This window comes from Notolepis coatsorum (genome assembly GCF_963971535.1).
Source record: "Notolepis coatsorum genome assembly, chromosome: 4".
NCBI lineage: Eukaryota > Metazoa > Chordata > Actinopteri > Aulopiformes > Paralepididae > Notolepis > Notolepis coatsorum.
In genome coordinates, this window is record NC_140168.1 from 84,407,891 (window position 1) to 84,427,236 (window position 19,346).

General features: G+C 44.2%; 2 protein-coding genes across 18 annotated transcripts in view; both read left to right on the forward strand.

Moving 5' to 3' along the window:
- Positions 1-4,657, forward strand: part of LOC311226332 (uncharacterized protein) — a 73,359-nt gene extending 68,702 nt beyond the window's left edge. For both annotated transcript variants that reach the window (XM_084311751.1, XM_084311752.1), the window contains one exon: positions 1,795-4,657. In XM_084311751.1, the coding sequence (XP_084167877.1) occupies positions 1,795-2,060 (266 nt within the window). In that variant the 3' untranslated portion in view covers positions 2,061-4,657. The remainder of the gene's footprint in view (positions 1-1,794) is intronic.
- A 1,177-nt stretch (positions 4,658-5,834) lies between these two features.
- Positions 5,835-19,346, forward strand: part of nfyc (nuclear transcription factor Y, gamma) — a 57,689-nt gene continuing 44,177 nt past the window's right edge. For 3 of the 16 annotated variants that reach the window (XM_084312316.1, XM_084312323.1, XM_084312331.1), the window contains exon 1: positions 5,835-5,916. The gene's annotated coding sequence lies outside the window, so the exon portion shown is untranslated. Of the gene's footprint in view, positions 5,917-9,586; positions 9,678-10,466; positions 10,715-12,525; positions 12,664-12,814; positions 12,882-19,346 lie in introns of those variants that run through there. The other 13 variants (XM_084312328.1, XM_084312320.1, XM_084312319.1 and 10 more) reach the window with 8 other exon arrangements.

Consider the following 19,346-nt stretch of genomic DNA (forward strand, 5'->3'; position numbering starts at 1 on the left):
CTCATTCTGAGACACCGAGAGTGCAATACCGGCTGAATCCTGCTAGGTGGCAGTATCGCCCACCCTTTGAAACCTTATTTCACACTGTGTCACATCTAATGTTGTCCGGGCGGAGAATTTAGGCGAAGCCAAGTAAATCGCTTCATCCGAGCACTTTGAAAACGCGTTCAGCACACTTGAGGCATATCTTGTGCCACTTCATGTCAGGGACCCGATCGACATCAATACTGGAAATCGCGATCAAACAATTGGAATATTCTTTTTGGAATAACCCCGATCAAAGGTAAGGACTATCTGACGTCAATTCCACCTTGATCCTACAATGATTTCATATCGATCCAGCCGATCAACGTATGTAGTAGAATGCCGTTGCTGGCGATCAAAGCATAAAAAAACGACCCCCCCCCCCCCCCCCCCCCCCCTCTTTCATGCATTCATGATGAAACATAATACTTATTATATACCTTTGATTTGGAAATAGTAACGTGTCCAGGCGAGCAACGCGAGCGCCTTTAGCAAAATTCACATATCACTCCATAACGCGAAAGTATACATGAAAAAATGTATTCTTTTTTACATGTTGGACGAGGGATAGTTACTGTCAAATGAGCCATAGTGTTGTCTCCATAGCTATAGAATATAGATATTGCCCTGCAAACACTGCGACGCACAGTGAAAATCCCTATCTTTTAAAGCGTGGCCCATTGAGTACAAGGATGGATAAAACGGCTGGCCGTGAATGAGTTAATGCATCCGAACAAAAATGTACTTGGAGTCGTCTTCTAATATAAGAAGGATGTTTATTTGCATAAACAAAGGTTCTCGTACAGAATGAAACTAATGGAAAGTCTTTAGAGGTATAAGAAACTAGATTAATAGATTATCTCTCTATATCCGCTCTGTGGTAAGTTTGATACAAACTTAAGAACTTTTGCAAGTATAAAATACATAAAAACCTTTTTGAAAATGATAAAGGTCACATTTGCATTTAGGCTGGGACAATGTATGTGTATTTTTAAATGAAACACCAGTGTAAGATCAGAACAATGTATGCAAGTATAAAAAAAAAAAAACATGTACATAACATAAAATGGGTCCCTCTCGTCTATTCCCAGAGTCAAAACAGTATTACAAAACTGGGTCTGTCTTTCTAAAATCCACATAACAAAAACAGTGTCTGTACTTATATAATACTTATATACAATATTTACCATTTACAATTATTGTTGACCACACGCACACTATTGCACCGCTCTCCAAAGTAGCGACGTACCATCAGCTGTCAGCAACGTAAACAGTCTAGCAGCGACGTCAAATCACAGCGACGTAAACAATCTAATTTACTAATCTACTTGAAATGTCCCAAATCGCGATCGACAGGTTGGTGACCCCTGCAGCTCTACTACATGCCATTCAAAGCCATGCATCAGTCGGGAGAAAAAATATACAACGTATTACGATAATGTCTGCAGGCCGGCTGAAACAGGGAAGTAATCGAGGATCACTGCATACCGCGGTCATGTGACGCGATCAAGCCCACCACATAGACGCCTACCTCTTTTAAAATACTATGCGGTTTACCCGACCTTCCGTCACTCTGTAATTCCGCTCACCACTGGTCTGCACGCTCTGTGGCCACAGGATGCACTAAACAAAAAGGATTTTCACTTCCACATGAGACAAAAAGAACGATTTTGTTAAAAATCCACTTCCTGAATTGCCTGAATTTTCAAAGTGAACCGAACGTAGCCCTAGTTTTTGCGCCTTACCATATCTTGTTTTCTCTTATTTCAGAGGTGTTTGGGCAGGGCGGCCAGTTCCCGATGCCCCACGGACGTCCGGCGGAGGAGCCTCCTCGCCCCGAGAGGTTCCAGGAACCCATGCGCCCACGGGACTATCGGCCCGGGGAGCTGCGGCAGCCCTTCCCGCTGCCACGGCAGCCCTTCCCGCCGCCGCCTCTTTTCCGCGGCGGGGGATACAGGATGCACGGCGGCCCCCAACACTCCAGCAGCCTCGACAAAATCACCTCCACGCTCCTGGAGCTGGTGGCGCGGAAATAATAACCCTTAGCTGTTGAGTTAGTACTGTGAACTAAATATTTTATACTTATGAGTTCATATTGTTTTTGTATTTGCATGTGTTTTTGCTTGGGTGTGAATTTAAACCGGCACTATGTAAGATCGGTCACCCTGTTACCGTGAAAGGTGATTGCCAGGGTTGTTGTAGTCTCTTTCATTTCACTTTTCATTTTTGTTTAGTTTTTCACTGTTTGTTCTCAGTTGAGTTTAGTTTCAGTTCGTTTCCAGAGTGGGTTTGCTCGTTTCAGTTCAGTTTTAGTTAAAAGAACACGCCAACATTTTGGGAAATTAGCTTATCGTCTTCTCCAGAGAGAGACGAGAAGATGGATACTAGTTTTCTCTCTGTGCGTTTAGTAGAAAGCTATCTGGCTGCACGTTAGCCTAGCTTAGCACAATGAATGGAAGCAGACATGGCCGGTTAGCCTAGGCATTGTCCAACTAACACCTCTGCCGAAGGCTAACCAGCCATGTCCCCTTTAAAGTTCAGAAGGTATGGTTTAATACAACCACATCACTTTATGAAGGTAATTTTACTTACAGTCATGTAGATGTCTGTCTCACTGAACACTATGACTTAGGCCCCGTTTAGACGGAAACGCTAGCAGGTGAATCCGCAAAAATATTTTTTCGGATGTGCCTTTCGTTTATACGGAAACAGCGTTTTTACGGGGTGAAACCGCAAAAAAGTGAGACTACCTTCCAGGGTGGAATTCCTAGAAACGCAAAAGCTTTGCGCTCTCGTCTAAACTGTGAAACCATATAAATCTGTTAAAACGATGACGAAAGGGTTGTCACGGCTCTGGTCGCGCGTACTGCTTACGTCACAGGTAGCAGGTATGCGCCAGTAGCCGAGACGTAAACAAAGCAAGTATGTCTGACTATTATCAACGGAGATCACCTGAAGGCTACATTGGCAGTACTTTTAACCCTTTCACTGCCACACGACAGAAGGTTAACCCTTTACTATCACACAACCGGCTGTCGTGTGGCAGTGAAAGGGTTAAATACACAAGAATCTGTCCCGCGGCGTGAGTGGACCCACTGTCTGTGAGTGACTCTGCTTTGACCCAATCACATTCCCCATCCACAGTCTGCGAATCAGAGGCAGAGTAGGGCGGGTCTTCACAGCACGTCATGTGACATATGCGCCAATCGTGTGACAGCGGGGCTGCGTCGTTACAGCGTCGTCTGCACGGAGAATTCCACCCCAAAACGCTCGTCTAAACGTAAAATTAAAAGTGAAACCGCAAGATGACTTTTGCGGTTTCTGTTCACAAAACGCTCGTCTAAACGTAGCCTTAGTCATGTTGACGTCCCAGTCTCTGAACTGAACATACTATATGCCCCTCCTGATACATTTGAAGACTAAAACTAAAGACATAACTAACTATAACCCTGGTAACTGCACAGGCTTTTACAGAGATAAACATGGAGGATAAGAGAAAATGGCAGAACATTTATTTTTCAAGCAAGGAAAGTTTGGGCACTATATTTAATTTGTGCCTTCAGACGTGTGCTCTAGAAATGATACTGTAGGTTTTTTGGGTATAGTTCTAATAAATCGGGTATTTGCAGATGAGCCTTCACACCACTGGTCATGCCTGACCAGAATGGCTTGTATGGACAGTTTCACTGGGTTTCATGTATCGCTGATGGATGGGTTTTCTCTTGTTCAGCCCGACAGTCCGATTTTAGATGGCTTAATAAGCTATCTTTTTTCATCAAAAAAGGTTACATAGTGCAGGTTAAAATGACAAAACATTAAAATCTTTTATTTTTCTTAGATAAAGGAATATTATTTTAAAACCCAACTATCTAAATGGTAAGTTTGGAGTGTTGTTCAGATTCATAGTAGTAGAGGGAGTACTTTTGGGGCCATGTTTCGCATTCACACACACAAGATTTTGATTGACTTTACAACTGCAAATACATGAGCTGTCTTAAAGATTAAAAAAAATAAACGGATCAAGGATTCAATGGAGGTCTTTCACAGAAGGTTTAGAATGCCCATGTGTCCATGTTGAAAGAAACAACAGTTGCTATGTGCAAAACAATGGTTGCAATGTGTATTATGATTTTTTTTTTTTTATTATAATGTACTAATTAATTCGGTGTCTTGTTAATGGATCTTGTAAATGAGTATTAGTGGAACAGTAATTGCTTTTCCAGTGTATTAACCTACTTTACAACTGCACATAAATTCTGCATTTTATTTAAAAAAATGGTTACAGGCAGCCATGTTGAAAGAAAGACGACCACTCAAACATTCCATGCAAGGACTCTATTGTTATTGCCGACTTGTTTATTTGGAAGTGCATTGTCTGTAGAGTTGGTTTAGGGAAATGTGATGTCCCCTCTCGTTAGAAAAATACTGTGTTGTAAATTGATAAACAGTAAAACATTTCTGTTTACCACAACCGACATGACTTTGAATGGTAATTTCATATATTCCACTTGTTTTACATACAGCTACACAATGTTAATGTTTTTAATTCTAGATGTCAAGTCAATTTTATTTGTATAGCACATTTCTAGGCAGCGGCAGCTGGCACCAGGTTGATGAAAAGACAAAAATAATACAATGCAAAATATAAAATAAAAATTAAACGGTAAAACAGTGAATGTAATAAAAGCATAGGACACAGTAAAACAAAGAAGATAAAAAAGGGGCCAGGGGTCTAGTGGTGATTAAGTAGGGGGGAAGGCCAGGGAGAACAGGTAGGTTTTTAAAAGTGATTTAAAAACCTGCAAGGTCTGAGTGGCCTGTACATTGAGGGGGAGGCTGTTCCAGTCTAGGCGCTGCGGCGGAGAAGGCTATCTCTAGTGTGTGTTGTCCTCTTGTGTGAGCAAGCACCAAGCCAAATTCCTGTTTTTATGACATGGCAATAAACTCGTTTTCATTATTACTTATTAGCTGTACATTTGATCAGTTATTAGTATGTTATCTTATAATGTATTCTTAAATAAGCTATGTATGTGTGTTGTTACACTTTAAGCCCCCTGGGCCTGGGGGAAATACTGTAGTTATGCCATTATAATATTCAAGTCAAGAGTTTTAATTGTCACGGCATACAAGTATACAATGAAATGCGGGTGGTCTTGCCCGCAACGATGTGCAATACAGTGGTACAACATATAATAGACTCCAATAAAAAAAAAAACATTGTGCAATAAACAGGTAACATGGTGTGACATCTCGGTATCTGTACATAGTTATTTACAGAGCATATAGGACATGCTAGGTAGCTTTGGTAGTGCAATACACTTCCTGTTATTCTAATTTAAAGTGGCCTTTCCTTTTGGCCATAAGTGTGCGGCATGAGTGTGTGCCCGCTCATGTTAAAGTGTTAAGTGGCTGCTAGTGTGTGAGCGTGCACAGCGTGCGTGTCGTGTGTGTGTTCATGTGTGCTTGTGTGTGGATAGTTCAGTGTTCTGTGGCACTCGATGTTCATTGTTCAGGGCTCTGATGGGCCGGCCTGGGGGAAGAAGCTGAGCTGATCTCGATTCTAGAGATCGAGTTGCTCAGTCAAACTACTAATGGAATGGTGATGTCAGTAGAAACTTAGATTGGATAAATAAAATATAACCAAACAGACGTGACATAAATGTAAACTTGAACCCGCTTGTGCAGATCTCTTCAAATGAATGCAAATAGTGTTGTGTGTGTGTGATCACACTAGTCGGAGCCTTTGGTCGTGGAAGGTAAACGCGAACGTCAGCTGCGTGCGCACGTAGCACTGTTTCCGGTTCGAGCAGAAGCCATCTTGTTTCCCCGTTGCTAGCTAAATAAAATAAATAATAGGCTGAGCCGGACTTCCCTTCGTACCCGTAAAACAACGTGAGTAAGAAATTAAAATACATGTGTGTGTAAAATATGCAAGTGAAAGCGTTATGTGTTCGGTGGAAGTAGGGGGCAATTACTTCGCTTCTTTTCATTTGCTCTTCTTGACCAATAGACGATTGTTTTGGAAGATGAACATAGGCGCCATTTCCCTCCCCGCTCTCTCAGGCGCTTATTGGTGGCCCACTGACGGGATCAGGGGCGGTCGAGAAACTGCCACACTGTTTCCACCATGTTGGCTCCTGGTTTCATTGTCGTCAGACGGACCGGCGATTTCGCACTCGAGCCCGAATGGCGTCAGTTGCAGAACGTAACTTAGCCCTTAGAAACCTTGATTGGTGGAATCTAGTCCGAGGTTTGATTGGTCTGAAGGACAGATCCAAACGTTGTCTTTATTGGTTCGACTGCTTCTCCCGCAGCACTGTAAAGCTTTGCAAAACTTTCATTTGATAACATTAGTCCGTGTCCAGTGGGGAATTCACAGTCAATTGCTCACGCCGTACAGGGTCACCTATCCTTTACCCCTCGTCTCGTTAACTTCGAGAGCTAGCTAGCTAGAAGTCACGGACAACAAAGAATCAACGGCTAGCAAACGTTAGCTAGCATGTTTTAAACTAGTCACTGGTCTTCGCTGTAACGTTACTAGCGATCCGAATGGAGTAAAGGGTGAATGTAACGTTACTTAACATGCTAACATTAGCGAACTGTTCTGTGGTTAACGATCAGATTCACCGACGCTAGGTTAACGTTACCGAACACACATTGGTTAACGTTGTTTCACTAATCGGGCATTAATGTTTATAGTAAGGATGCTTATGAATGTTTTATTCATGCTAGTTATGTCAGCTTGTCATAATCTCTCATTGAATAAACAAATACTATCTTACGTGACCGTTATTGCCGCAAGTCATAGTTTGTTGTGTCACTAGTCTCAGTTCACAAGATTCTTTGTTCCATTTCTTGACACACCTATTATCCTTGATCCAACTGTAGTGTTTGTTTACATTGTTTCATGCCGGTTGTACCTGGAAACTATCCGAGAACAGGCAGTTCCCACAGACTGAATAGAAAACTGAAACTATTATTATTCAAGCGTGCAGTCCCACGTTGTTGAAGTTCGCCATGTTTTATGTTTAGCAATAGAAGCCGTAGGGCCCAGTATTGTAATATTCAGCTAGTAAATGTTTAGTAGTCTATCGGAGAGAAGAATGTTTTATTTCCCTTTTGTTCATATCATAATTTTCTTCTCAAACTGCACCAGTTACCACGAGAACAAGCCTACATCTTGAAAATGTGGGACCCTGATGTAAACAAGACTAAAGTCTTTCTCTGGTCTGCATCCCCTTAACAATTTTATGTATTGAGCTGTACTGTACTGTACCATTCTGCAATCTGTTAATAAAGTTTTCAATCAATTCCTGTTACTGCTAAAAAGCAATGATCTGTGCTGACCACGTCACACGTTATGCTTGCTGATCAGGGTGACGTCAGTGTTTTATAATGTCTCAGTTCTGCTACACCTTTTCCTGTTTTGCTAAAAGGCCCCCGAACTCATTTGTCCAGATGCTCAGTGGCTGATATACTGTACCTCCCTTCATCTGAAGTAGACTTACTGATGCAATATTTGTCAAATGAACAGTGTCCACGTTTGTCCACGACAACCCCAATGATCTACCATCTGGCAGCAGTCAGTTTTTACATCTTTATCAAAAGTGCACAACTGGATAGTCTAACTAAAGAATGGAGGTTGTCACATGACAGGCAGACGAGTCATGTCCAGGGGAAGTATTTCATGTTAGCCAGATAACCAGGCCTTCTGAAACATCATGTTTTAGAATTTTTATATATAAAACGAAGTTATTCATTGATATTTCTGGAAAGTGTATGTTGAGTGGGCCTCGTTGGAATGCAGGTGTTCATGCACGTTTTTTTTTTATTGTTTAGATTCCTGCGTGCATGACTTGGTCTCGGCTGTCCCAGCGGGAGCCGTTTTGCTGTGCGTTTGTGAAACTAATCGCCCGGCTGGTGCATGTTTATCTCTAAACAGCACCAGCGAGAGCAAACAAGTCCCCGCTACCAGCACCATGAGTCATGGGAAGGGCTCTGCCACACTGTGACCTTGCCAGGTGTCATCATGGAGGCTTTTCTGGTAGCCAAGAGAGAGAGAGAGAGAGAAGTGCTGTATGGTAGTTGTACTGGGTAGATTAATCTTTGTGCCGCGCTCCTGTAATCATTAACCAGCCTGCTACACTACCTGCTCTCGTCCCCTGCTACACACAAAAATAGAAAAGGGAACATTTAGCTTTGTTTCTCTCGAGTCTCCTCTGTCACACACTCTCTCTCCACTTGTTCTACCCCTCCCATCCTGTGGCAACTCTCCTCTCTGTCCTTCTCCATCCTTCTGGCTCCCCCCCCCCCCCCACTCTCTAGTTTGTCTACTCTAGATCGGTGGTTCTCTCTCTCCCTTATCTCTTTCTCTCTTGTTTCTCAGTACAGTGAGGATTTGCAGTAAATATGCAGGATAAGCCTCAGAGGTCAAACCAACGGCCTCCGCACACTGGCTAAAAACTATTCTTTCCACAAATTGCTTCGTCTTCCCCGACCACCTCAAATATTTTCTCTCTCTCACTTCAGACTTCACTTCATTGCGAGCGCGCTAGGTTGCCTTTTAATTTACTGCCGGCCAGGTCTTCCAAGTATTGACGTGGTCGGTACTAGTGCGTTAGAACAACACGGCCGCCCTGTCCCCCGTGTTCCCATACATGTAAAAGGTTGGTGTGTGTAGAAGGTGAGCCTTCACATGTTACCGGGGGCGAGCCAACAAGAAGGGCATTGTGTGACTTTGCTGACGTAGGTTTTTATGATGACATTTTAATTGTGGACGTTTTTGGGGTCAAGACAACAATGTCTTTGTGTACTACTGACTTTCACCCATATCGCCTCTTATCTTGTTTACACACAAACATGATGGGAATTCAAATTACTCCTTTTTCTTTTTTTCCTCGGCTACTCGGGGTGATCAGCTGATTTTTTTTTGTACAGGCTTTGTGTGGTGACCTATTTAAAAAAAAAAATTGCATTGATTTAGTCTATGTGATTGACATGGTACATACACAGGGGTGTTTGGATTGATAAAAGGATTCTATCTCGTCACTTGCAATAACCACACGGTCCTGAGAATCGTCACTCTCACACATCCGAAAGATAACTCTTTCCACTGGAATTAAGGACGGAAATCGCAGAGATATTTCCATCCCTCGATTAGCATAATATCAACATTACAATGAATATGATTGCTGCAGGTAGCCTGGTTAGCGCTATCCTAGATGTGTTCTGTGGAGCTGAGCTTTACCTGTGTGACTGAGCAAGGATGAATGAGAGAGCAAGGACAATGTGTGTTTGTGTGTGCGGACATGCACATATGCTTGTGCGTGCACACACACACACACACGTATGAGACAAGCCGAGACTGCCCCGGTATGCATTTGCACTTTAAATCATGTGGCCGCAACATGCGGCATCCGCTCTGACACTTCCCTCAGCCAATGGGGGCTTGCGCGGCTGCCTGCATCACCGGGGCCCCTGGCCCATAGCGGCGGAGCAGAGGCGGGGCTCTGAGAGAGACGTTTAGTTTGACATTGTAAATAAGCAGAGAGCAGTTGTCGGAGAGGCAGCCTGCTGTGGGTCTTTTTCTTCACCGCCCAGCCGAGCGAGAGAGAGAGATAGATGGGAGCAACTAGAGGACACAGCATGCAGAGGCAAGCTTAGCACCGGCGACCACACACGCACACTCTCTCTCCCTAACATGCTTTTCACAACTTTCTCTGCTCTTTTCCACCCTCCTGTTCTCTCTTCTCTCTCTCTTGCTCTCTCTCTTCCTCTTTTCTCTTCCCTGACCCCTATCCTGCAGCTCAAGGTAACTTAGAACAGGAAGTTGGCTGTCGGTGAAAGGGGGTTGGGTGGGAAGGGGGAAAGGGGAGGGGCGAGAGGACGTGTCGGAGCTGACGGGCGGGCGGCGACGGCCAATGGAGTGGGACGACCTTGCGCTGTCATTGGTGGGGAGGGTTGGTGGGGGGGAGCAGTGGGGGCGGGGTCTGAGTATCGTGTAGCAGCAGGCTAGATTGATTACTTTTGAATGTTAAAGGGAAAGCAGGCTGGAGGAGCTTTTCGTCTGGAACTCGGGAGGGACTTGCCGCCGCGTCCGCTTTCTGGGCTCTGCTCTCTCTACACTCTACTGTCTCTACGCTCTCAGGCTCAGGGGTCAACTGAAAGACAAACGCTCCGGTCCCCGGCTACACAGAGAGAGAGAGAGGGAGGGAGGGGGGGGGGGGGATGGAGAGAGAGTGGTAAAGAAGACAGAGAGGGAGAGAAGGGAGCTTAGCTTTGGGGCAACTGAGGGGACTTCGGCAGAGGAGAGGGAGAGAGGGGAGTGCATTTTTAGGCAAGGAGAAGGGGGGCGGGTGTAAAGAGAGTGTGAGAGGGAGAAAGAAAGGGGGGGGGGTGGCGATTGCTCTTCTTCTTCTGTGTCTGGGCAGTGAGTTTTTAAGGGCAAGTCAGTGGAGCCAAAGAGCCTTTTGTTTGGTCGTTTAGGTCCTGGGAGCCCGAGGAAGTGAGCGGCTCGGGGAGACTTTTTTTGTCTGTCAAAGCCACCGTTTCCCTTCTCTCTCTCTCTCAAGGAGACTTTATAGGACTCTGTGTGTGTCTCTCTCTCTCTCTCTCTCTCTCTCTCTCTCTCTCTCTCTCTCTCTCTCTCTCTCTCCCTGCACTACAACACAGCAGAGATGAAGGGCACAGGGTAAGTCTTGACCACGTAGCAGCACACACACAGAAACTCTAAACCACAGATAGTTTATATATTTATTCTTTTAACGACAGCCCTTTACTCTGCGCCGTCTTTCTCTTTCCCTTGTATCTTGTTCTTCCTCTGCAGTGAAGAGATGCTCCATCTGTTCTTCCCAACACCCCCCCCCCCCCCCTTTTGTCCTTTACTTTTCTCCTTGGGAGGGATTGGTGTGTGTGTGTGTGTGTGTTTGTTTTGGTTGTGTGTTTTTGTGTGTGTGTTCAGGGCAGCAGGCAGACTCTGTGTCCTTCAGTTGTCAGTCAGGCACGGCAGTGTTGGTGGTGTTGTTGGCATCAGCTAAGTTAGTGTGGTTTACCAAATCCGCTGTGGTGTGGAAAAAAACCCAGTATTGATCCTTTTCACGGCTGCGCGGCTGTTGTAATCGTATCCGTAGTGTTTTAGCATTGTTAAAAAAGTGAAAATGTGCATGCGTATTTTCTACTTATTCGGTGGAAGTGGTGCCGTAGCGGTGTTTGTTTGCGGCCTTGTCCCACTCACTGTGTTTTGACTTTGGACTTGCCAGTCAGGACGCCTGTCACGCAAGCTCACATACATGCGCACCACACTCACTCCGAGGCCTGTGTGTACAGTGTGACCGTGTGTGTGTGTGTGTATGCTCAGACACTCTTCAAAGTCATCCCGAGATGATGGTGTTGCGGTATGGCTGCACCCCCCCCCCCCATACGGATGTGCTTTTGTACTCTAGCGCGACAGTGATGCAGAGCAGAGAGAGGCCAAGATGGTATCAGTCTTCAAAGGAGGTTGGAGGACTCTTTAAGAAACCAGCTATCTTTACCTCTCTTGCTCTCTTTCTCTCTAGCTCGCTCTCTCTCTCTCTCTCTCTCTCTCTCTCTCTCTCTCTCTCTCTCTCTCTCTCTCTCTCTCTCACACTTTCATTCTCTGTCTTTTCTTGTTGTGGGGTTCCCCAGGGCTGGAGGTGCAGCTGGTTCCAATGACCTCAGAACCCCCAGCCCTCTGCCCACTGCCCCCCTTGGCCCCAGATGGGACTGTCAGCCTGTCAGCTCTGGGGACAGAGGAGGCTAATATCTTGATCTGATCTCTTCTGAGTGTCTCTCTTTCCTCTCCTCTCCCTCCTCCTCCTCCTCCTCCTCCTCTGACGACTCCCCCTCCTCCCTAATTGAAAGTTTCCATCGGTGCCGCTGACAAAACAATGTCCCACTGGAGGGAGAGCGAGAGAGAACTAAAAATAACTCTACAGTTGAAACCCTGGCTGCCAAATACCAATGTTGGCCACTGTCTGAATGGGGATTTGAATATCACCAACACTGAACCCCTGATGAGGGGCGAGTCAGTGTACACCACACACTGACACACAGTTGTGCATTCTGGCCTGTAGCTGAGGTAATCGCATCTGTGATCTCTGTGTGTGCTCTTTTGCCCTTGTTGCCCCCCTCCCCCACTGTGCGTGTGTGTGTGTGGTGTCAATAAGGTGATACCAGCAGTGTGTTGGGAGGGGGTATCTGATATGCAGGTAGCATTAGCCTTGAAGCCGGAGGCAGGGCCTAGCATTGGATGAAGGTCAGAGAGAGGGAGAGAGGAGAGAGAGAGAGAGAGAGCAAATAACCATTGGGGTCACACAAGTGCTGCAGCGAAAGTTGAAAAGCCTGTCCACCCTCCCCCTCTCTGACCCCTTCCCCCTCTCTCTGATTTCTCTCTCTCCTCTGTTGAATGACCTTGGAAGATCTATGTCTAGCACTTCCTGTAGTGGGTTTGAAGCAGAACCAAGGGCAATGTTAGTGGGGGCCGTTTGGTTGGTTGGTTCAGCCCGCGGATGACCCATGGGGGGTGGGGTGGCTTTGATGCGGGTCACAGCTAGCGTGTCAGTCGCGGTTATGGCACTGGGTCGCTCTTCAGCACATCGGACAGACATCGACGACACACAGGTTTAAGGCTCGCTAGTTAATCTGTAATACTCCTGGCTGAGAAGGTCTTGGGTTTTTGTTTTGCCTTGGTAAATGATTTACCCAAGGGCTGGGCGATGCAACATATGGTATAACCATATTCGCCGGTATTTTATTTTTCCAGTGCAAATTACACTGTTGGTTGACTGTTGTCTCCTTTTGGTAATACAGTTGTCGTGGGGATTTTTTCCTTCCAAAGGGTATATTTACAAACTCTTTATAATGCTGCTGCAAGGATGAATCTTTAGGTTAACTCAACCCATGACAGTCTTACCTTTGCTATACCTTTCTCTGCCCTACTTTCTTTCTTACTATTCACTATACCTCTCACTTCTACTTTCTATCTTGCTATTCACTATACCTCTCACAGTTCTACTTACTATCTTGCTATTCACTATACCTCTCACTTCTACTTTCTATCTTGCTATTCACTATACCTCTCACTTCTACTTTCTATCTTGCTATTCACTATACCTCTCACTTCTACTTTCTATCTTGCTTACTATACCTCGCACAGTTCTACTTTCTATCTTGCTATTCACTATACCTCGCACCTCTACTTTCTATCTTGCTATTCACTATACCTCTGGGTCTCACCTCTACTTTCTATCTTGCTATTCACTATACCTCTCTTGGCTCTATTTAGTAGATCATTTACTCTTGTGTTCCGCAGGTCTGCCAATGTTTTTTTCTTTCTGCCTTTGTCCAGATTGAGTTGGATACTTTATTAGTTTAGGATTAGTCAATAAAGCCTTGTGATTTAGGGACGTTGTTTAAAAACGGGTTCTTGCAGTTTGTTGTTTAGTCGGAGGGTGTACGTTTTGTCTAACCACCAAGCCAAAGTCTGTTCTGTTTTTGACTGATAGTAAATATTAGTGGTGGGGGGAAATGTCGATATTATTTTATAATTTCTTTTATTATTATTATTATAATAAAAAAAAGTTGTATAAGGAAGTTGCATTGTTCATTTCAATACCTGTAATAGTACAGTAGTCCACGCACACGTGTGCATTCAGTTAAGTTGGAATATGACTGTAATACAAACAGTTCAGTTTGTCAGGTACATGCAACACAGTGTTGACATCTGTCTGCTTGAGAAAATCCCATTTGCTGCAATAAAAATGATTGAAGTGAGATGAACAGAGCAACAGACTGAAAACTTTATTTTATTAGATAAAACATGTTGACAAAGTTTTACTTTGCAGTTGAAAAAAGGTAATAAATCGCTATATATCGCAATATTAATATCGCAATGGATCCATGTAGGACTGGGAGGTATAACTGAATATTATGAAGGTATACAGTCATGGATCCATGTAGGACTGGGAGGTATAACTGAATATGAAGGTATACAGTCATGGATCCATGCAATGGTATGGATGTTTACTACACTGTTATCCACGATATATACATATTGTATACAAAATAAAGAAATTATATATATTGTACGGGTGGAACGGTACGCATTCGAACCGTGTACCGAACAATACACACATGCCCCGAACCGTGGAGTTCGTACCGAACGGTACGCATTCGGGGCATATGTGTATTGTTCGGTTATATAACGTTACGTTAGCTACGAGCTAACTAACTTTAGCCGCGAGCTAACTAATGTTAGCCGCAAGCTAACCGTGGAAACGCTCACAGAGAAGTGACTCCACGACACCAGTTCAATTACTGGGGAAGGATGGTATATTGACGAGTTAATACTTTGACAAATGTTGCCTATATTTTTCAGTCAGTTCGGTCTTTGTGTGCCAAACATTATTAAAGGTAAACCTTTTTTTTTACCAAATAAATGAGAAGCCTGTTTAAATCAGCAATGCCTGATTTAGCAATTATTTTGTGAACCGTTCCACCCCTAATATTGTAATATTATGTACATACTGTATATAAGTTAATCAAAAAATTATTCCTTGCAGCAGTATTAAAAAGCAAAATAAAATGGATCCTTTTTAATTTAATAGGACCATCATAATTGTATTACAAGATAAAGAAAATAAATGTCATCACGTTGTCATTTGTACCGGAAAACTATCGTCAAATACCGCTATATTGTAAAAAGTCAGAAAGATATGGTGATATGATACTTTGGGGCATATTTCTCAGCCCTAGTGAGATCACACCTTGCACCTTTTCTAACTCACTGACTTATTTAAACTTCACTTAAAGGAACACGCCAACATTTTGGGAAATTAGCTTATTGTCTTCTCCAGAGAGAGACAAGAAGATGGATACCAGTTTCCTCTCTGTGCATTCACCGTTCAGTAGAAAGCCATCTGGCTGCATGTTAGCCTAGCTTAGCACAATGAATGGAAGCGGACAGTGCCGGTTAGCCTTCGGGAGAGGTGTTAGTTGGACAATGCCTAGGCTAGCCGGCATGTCCGCTTCCATTCATTGTCCCACATCCAAAAACTTGAATGTTCTGTACAGTTTTGTACATTGTTTATTTAGTTTGACAGTTATTGGGAGTAAATGCAATGCCTTATCTTATAGGGAACTGCCACCTTATCATTCCATTGAGCTAAGTAACACAAGGATTCAGTGTCCCCCATGACATCACCGGTGGCCATATTCAAACTAATTTACTCTCAATAACTGTCAAACTAAATGAATGAGGGGAAAACTGTTTAGTTTTTTTGGAAGTGTGAGATTATGTGCAAAATAAATCGGCATCGTTTTCTTTTGGTGAAGTGCCCCTTTAACCCTTTCACTACCACACTACAGAAGGTTAACCCTTTGTTGTGGCAGTGAAAGGGTTAACCTGCTGTATTGTCGCACTAACCCTTTGGTAGTGTGGTAGTGAAAGGGTGGGGTCTCGGAGCGGCTGGGTGGCGCCGCGGACAAGGCGCTCGTCACCAACGCAAGAGACACTGGTATCGAATCCAGCTGTCGGCGTTGCTTCCAGCTTGGCCGGCCGTCATACTGGCTCGATTGGCAGAGTCAGCGGGAGGGAAGCCGGTGGGTGGGTCTGGGTCGTTGAGGACAGCGACTCCTACAGTTCGGTCGGGGCGCCTGCACAGCGAGGGAAGGATCTAAGAGAGGTAGTGTGACCTTCCACACGTTACACTCTCTCAGTGAGAGTCCGCGCTGCCAGGTGAAAAGAAGTGGTGGGCTGGGTACACATGTGTCGGAGGAAGCATGTGATAGTCTCCGCCCTCCCAGACCGACGGTAGGGGGTAGAGTGCGCAACGACCAGGAAGGGGATTGGGAATTGGCATAACGACTAACATTGGAAGGGGGGGAAAGATAATAAAAATAATAATAATAATAATAACACAGATGGCTCGTCAAAGTCCCAATCTTCTCCGAATAGCAACCATGAACTTGTATGCCACAAAGCTATTTTCAAAATCTGCAAAAGGCATAACAACCCTTTTCCGCTTGAAGTGTTTATTCTGGCCTCTGATCATGTAAAACAAAAGGCCCGTGCTAGATTCGTTTTTTCCCTTAGGGAATGAAATCCTACAGGCTAACTACCTTTTAGTGACCTTCCTGGAATTGACCTTTCTGCCACGGTTGACAGTTTCACATTTGGACGCTTGCAGGAAAAAAAGGACCTCTCATTGTGTGTCTGCAGTGCAGTTCCACTTTGCTTCGAGTCATATATATATAAGAATGTGTAAGGTTTAACCCTTTCGTATGAAATGTTTGACTTCATAGGGAAACGTAATAATGGCGTGTGTGAGAAATCTGGAGCGGACGGCATGTGGTTTGGTTTAGAGGTCAACCTGAGGTTGGAGGTCGTCTCGGTGACGTCACATCTGATACGACGATAGAGGAAGGGTAACCAATCCGAGGGTTGTGTTTTTTGTACCATGTGACGTTCATCCCTCTCAGCCCCCCCCCCCCTCCCCTCCCTTCGCTCCTCCTCTCCGGTGGGATATTTGATACGTAAATGTCCTCTGTTGGTCATTTTTGCTTTTAGCCCTTAACCCTTCATTGTTTTGACAGCAGTCGAGAGGGGAGGGAGGGATTGACTACAATTACAGGTGTTGCCCAGGTGTTTCAGTGACTTAAGAACATATGTCGCTAATCAGAAGTAGATTCAGTCTTCAGCCGTAAATCAATATATACCCATGTGATTATAACTGTTATTATCCACTGAACAAACGCATTTGACTTAAAAAAAAAAAAAAAAAAAAAGGTACATCAATAAATTACTACGCTGTACAAAATAAATACAAGGGGGGGGGTGTTCTAGTTTCATGCTAACTAACTTATAGCTAACGTTTTAATCTTGATCACATGAATGATCAGCCCAGGGGAACGGCGTGTATCTTGTGGTAGAAGTGTAGAAAGTCTTTAGTTTCATCGTCTTGGATTAATGAGTTATTTACCGGATCACTCGTAACCGATTTCAACACGTCGGGAGTCAAAGTTCCTCTGTCGTTCTGCATTCCATCCGCTGACTCGTTCCTCCTTCAACCGCCTCTTCACTTGCGCGTCCAATACATCATTGTATATTGTTATCATTAGTTTGCTATATGTACCTGTGCAGCTATGCGTGTCCCTGTAAGCCAGGCCCTCTCTGAGGACACCTGCGCTGCTTCGCTCCGTCGCTTTAGGCAGAAACCGCGGCAACGGTTCTCCATAGCAACGCTGTAATCGCTGATCTGTGAGCACCTTGGAGGCAGAGTTCAGAGTTCACCCCACTGCCTCGAGGCCTTCAGGATGTCCGCAGCCTGCCTTGCCTCATTAACCTTAACACCCCCCTCTCTCTCTCTCTCTCTCTCTCTCTCTACACCCTCCCTGAAAACCTTGCAGAGCTCGACATCGACGGCCAGGTCATTACGGAAGCAATTAAATGCAGAGCATTTCTGTTAGTCATTTAGCCATAAGCCCATCCGTGCATCGCTTGAACTACATTGTAAATTAGTACCCCCCCCCCCCCACACACACACACACTCTTCTTTGGGCTACTTCTAAATGCAGAGTTTCAAACACCCGCCCCTCAAATCTCTTCACGTCTTCTCCCACACTCTTTTTGCTGATCTTCCATGGCTGCTGTTAATATAATGATAGTGATTTTTTTTAACTCTGTCAAAATAAACGAGCTGCATAGGTGGCATAATAAACTGTAAGCGACATACCGTATACATGTTTGCACTGTCTTTTTTCTATTATAAAGTGCCTCGCGGGTGCATAACACATGAACAGATCAGTCATTTGATTTTAATGCAGGTGCTCGCATTATAAATCGAATGTATTATTATTATAACACATGAACAGATCAGTAGGGTGGGCATTTGATTTGCAGCACCGCGGCGGGTGTATTATAAATCGAAATTAAAACACAACTCACCATAATGCAGCCCTGCCCTGGGCTTATTATTGTTTCTGTTTCGGTCCTCCAAAATCCCTGCTAATGTTTGAAACATGTCAAATGTCCACTCGCGTTGAATGCAACTACTTTATCTTGTGCCAACTTGAACACAGTCACTTCATTGCCTCGTGTTGCCATGTCAACACGCGAGGTCAACACGCGAGAGTCACCTGTTGCGATAAACCCGTATTTTAAGTATGACTCCTGTTTATTAAAAGAAGCTTTATGTGCCTTGGAGGTCGTAGGCTCCTCTTCTGGCTCCTCAGTTGGTATTTCCCCGTTGCAAAGAAGCTATCCAAAGACGTTTGTTTTGTTTTTTTAACACATTTTTGCTAACGTTAGACTCTCGCATGATCGCATCCCAAACGCGGAAGTGAAAGTGCGTTAGGGAAAATATACACGCGGTTCTCCCAGTCCACGTGTTTCAAGTTTCTTTAATAGTTGCCGCGGTATTGATTATTTCCTTACCGCACAAATTTGCAAAATATTTCCTACCGCCGCGGTTATTACCGCATGCACACAAAAAATTTAAAAAAAAAGTTTGAATGCATTTTTTTTTTAGTAGTAGTCTACTCTTTATAGCATATAGCCTGCCTCTAGTCTAAATGTCTATTGATGATGATTGCAGCATGAATATTGTTTGGGATTCGGCAAGCACGCATTAGTTATTGAAAGTGAAACACGGATTCGAAGTTTCCACTCTGGTCGTGCGCCGTTCACTCGGTGTCGCGGGCAGGGGTGGTTACCCCTAACCCCCCCGACCCTTTCTTATTATTATTACTATAAAGTTACTACTTTATAATAAAGGCATTCGTTTTGTGGCATTAACATTATATAGTTATACGTTCAATAACATCAGCGTATTTACCGGACAATAGCAAGGCAAGCAATACTCTATTCATATCTCAGTTCCTTTCTTTGTCCCATTCTGCGGTCTGTTAATAAAGTTTTCAATCAGACAAGTGTATAGAACGAAGGGCTTTTATTATAACATTCGTTGCAGACAGTAAAATCATTATGTCTCGTTTAGTACTCCTTAGGAGCGATGTAGTCCACTCCGGCGGAGAGTTAAAGCTAACGTTATTAGCCGTGTTGTGATGATCTGACATTCAGGAAGTAAAAACCTAATACGCGCTTGCCGATTGGTGGTAACACACTGCATGACGCTACAACGTGTGACGCGTCTCTCTTCTGACCAATCAGTGGTCTGCAATGTTTCACGTGACTTTTCTGGTACCCAATAGGGTCGCTTGGAACCTCGATAGATGAGTAGGGTATATCTGCAGAGCCGCAAGCCCAACGAGAGGAGGGTAATTTATTATTATTATTATAAAAAACA